The sequence below is a fragment of the Montipora capricornis genome, chromosome 14 (genome assembly GCF_036669925.1).
Source record: "Montipora capricornis isolate CH-2021 chromosome 14, ASM3666992v2, whole genome shotgun sequence".
Lineage (NCBI taxonomy): Eukaryota > Metazoa > Cnidaria > Anthozoa > Scleractinia > Acroporidae > Montipora > Montipora capricornis.
Genome location: NC_090896.1, coordinates 46266383 through 46268882, shown reverse-complemented (window position 1 = coordinate 46268882; position 2500 = coordinate 46266383). Strand labels below are relative to the sequence as shown.

At 39.6% G+C, this 2500-nt stretch overlaps 1 protein-coding gene across 1 annotated transcript in view; it reads right to left on the bottom strand.

The window, feature by feature from the left end:
- Positions 1-1729: 1729 nt before the first annotated feature.
- LOC138033537 (programmed cell death protein 2-like) overlaps positions 1730-2500 on the bottom strand; it is a 6883-nt gene continuing 6112 nt past the window's right edge. The window contains exon 6 of the mRNA XM_068881302.1: positions 1730-2243. Within this exon, the coding sequence (XP_068737403.1) occupies positions 1790-2243 (454 nt within the window). The 3' untranslated portion in view covers positions 1730-1789. The remainder of the gene's footprint in view (positions 2244-2500) is intronic.

Sequence of the window (2500 nt, the reverse complement as noted above, 5' to 3'; positions counted from 1 at the left end):
GTTTCAATAAATGTTTCGCTGGAAAATATTTATGTGAAATTTCTAGCTTTTGTAAATTTATCATGTTGTGTAATTTTCGAGCTTAGCAAATTTGCATACATGTGTTGAAATGTGATACGGGGAGAATTTTTGTGGTAACGCATTAGTCACGAAAATAAACAGGTCTGTTGGAAGCGTGCTTGAGTTTCAACAAAATGACCCCCAAAATCGGCAAAAGATTGTGACGCTGATGAATAATAAAGTAGCTGCTATTACCAAAACGATGGAATTACCTGGTGATAAATAACCTTGTCTTGAAGAGTAAATTTTTGATTTTCCAGAAACAATGGTCAACCTCTGAGAGTTGCGCGATTGTGATCTTTGTGTTGAATTCGCACATTTCTTGTCAAAATTTATAACAATCGAAATAAAAAGAAAACTAACAAAAACAAAAACCCGGTAGCTTGGCATCATTTGACACAGATGCTTCACTGTTTCGCGAGTAAACATGCCGCGGTAAAATAACGCGGTAACTTGATCACTGCGCTCGCTGAATTCGATGTGCGATTTACTCGGTGCAGCCAAACTTGTACAATTACAACAAAACAACTAAAATCTCCCAAACTGTTTTTCGCTGATGGTGACTTTTTATATTCGTGGTTCAAAATAAATGTTGTTTTCATGTCGTAGATTTTATTACCGATGGCAAAATATTTTATGCTCGATCGACCGTCCTGAAACTTCCTTCTGCTCTTCTTAAAAACTGTGTATCCATATTTATTTACTTTTACATCAATATTTGTTTTGGATAAAGCAAGCTAACAAAATCTGTATCTTGCTTGGTTCGCATTTGATAGCATTAAAATAGAATTTTCGGTCCTATGCTTCTGTTACTGAGTGGTATATTTCTTAGGTCGCCCATCCAGATACTAACCCCGCCGAATAGGGATAACTTCAGCTTTCAACTGTTGTTTACAAAGCTTTCAGATGCTGTCAGATGCTGTCAGTGCACGCTTACACTTGTGGTGGAAAGAAGTTGCATGATCAACATGTCAGCCCAGAAGCCAATGTTTCTCGATTCCCTTTTATTTTCTTCAGTCTCTCTGGGTTCAGTACTTTGCTAGTAACCACATGTCTTCTCAAGGGGCTATTTATCTAAGACTTATACCATGGCGCTACAATGATAAACAATACCAAAACAATATCGTGTACTGTTAGACCTACATATTACGCAAAGACAACGGTCAACATGTCATCCCAGAAGACAATGTTTTTCACTTCCCATTTATTTTCTTCAATCTTTCTTGGCTCAGTACTTTGCTAGTAACCACATGTCTTCTCAGGCTATTTACCCAAGACTTCTACCATTTCACTACAATGATACACAATACCAAAACAATATCGTGCACTGTTAGAGCTACATATTACGCAAGGACAACTTGAAGCTCCTGGAAGACAACACACAGTTCAGTTGACATTATGGAATAAATCGCTGTGTTACTTCACTACCACACGTAAGCAATGCGTGTCAATTTTTTTTAAAGAGGACAGGAATTTCTTCTTTCTGACAAATGATTAATTAATAGGCCGGTCGCCAGGTTTTTAACCTCACAAAAGGATCTGTTTCGTCGTACGAACGTGTGAAGACCTGTGAGCCAAAGGGCCTCTGCTGGTATGACTTCTGGTATGACTTCTGGTACGACTTCTGGGTCACCCCCCCCCCCCCCCTCCAACTTGAAAAAAATTGCGTGGAACGCTGCACGTACCACAGGCAACCCAGTGTACCCTCACGGAGGGTCTAGTTATTCTTTTATTGAAATAACTTCTGATCAGGGTCTGCCTCAACCATGCAAAATTCTTCCAGGTAAATGGCATCTGTAGTCATTCCAATTTCTGCCCAACAACTTTGAGAACACGAGAAAACCATAACAGTTCCAAACTCAATTGCGAGGTCATTCATTTGATTGACAGCCGCCAAAAATTTCCTTCTGCGCTCTTGTTGAGGAACGGGTCCATCGAGTGTACTGTTTTCAAGATTTGTGGAAAATGACTCTTTGTTTCTTCGTATGCACAGTTCTTCGCTGTCGTTCGTTGAATGTACTACGCCCGAGTTTTTCATACGTTCCAGCTTACCAACTAATGCGGGCATGAGTTGTAGTTCAAATACGCGAACGGCTCCACAATGTTGGCATAGAGGAACCTTTGCCAACAATTCTGATTGGTTTGTGGTAATGTTGGAAACATACGTCCCATTCCATTGGTACCTAACGAAAACAAAAATAAACGAGATTCCAGTTTCGAATTCGATGGATTTCGATTCACTCAGCAATGCCCTCAGTAACAGAGAATTCACCGTTAAATATCAAAATAATAAGGAGAATTTAACCATCACAGGGTAATTTGTAAATAAGAATGGCACCTTGAAGGAAACAAGAAAACCTCCAAACAGGGTGGATATGGAATCAGACGAGATCACAGTTACTCTACCGACTATGAAGGCCAGACAAAAGCAGATTATGGG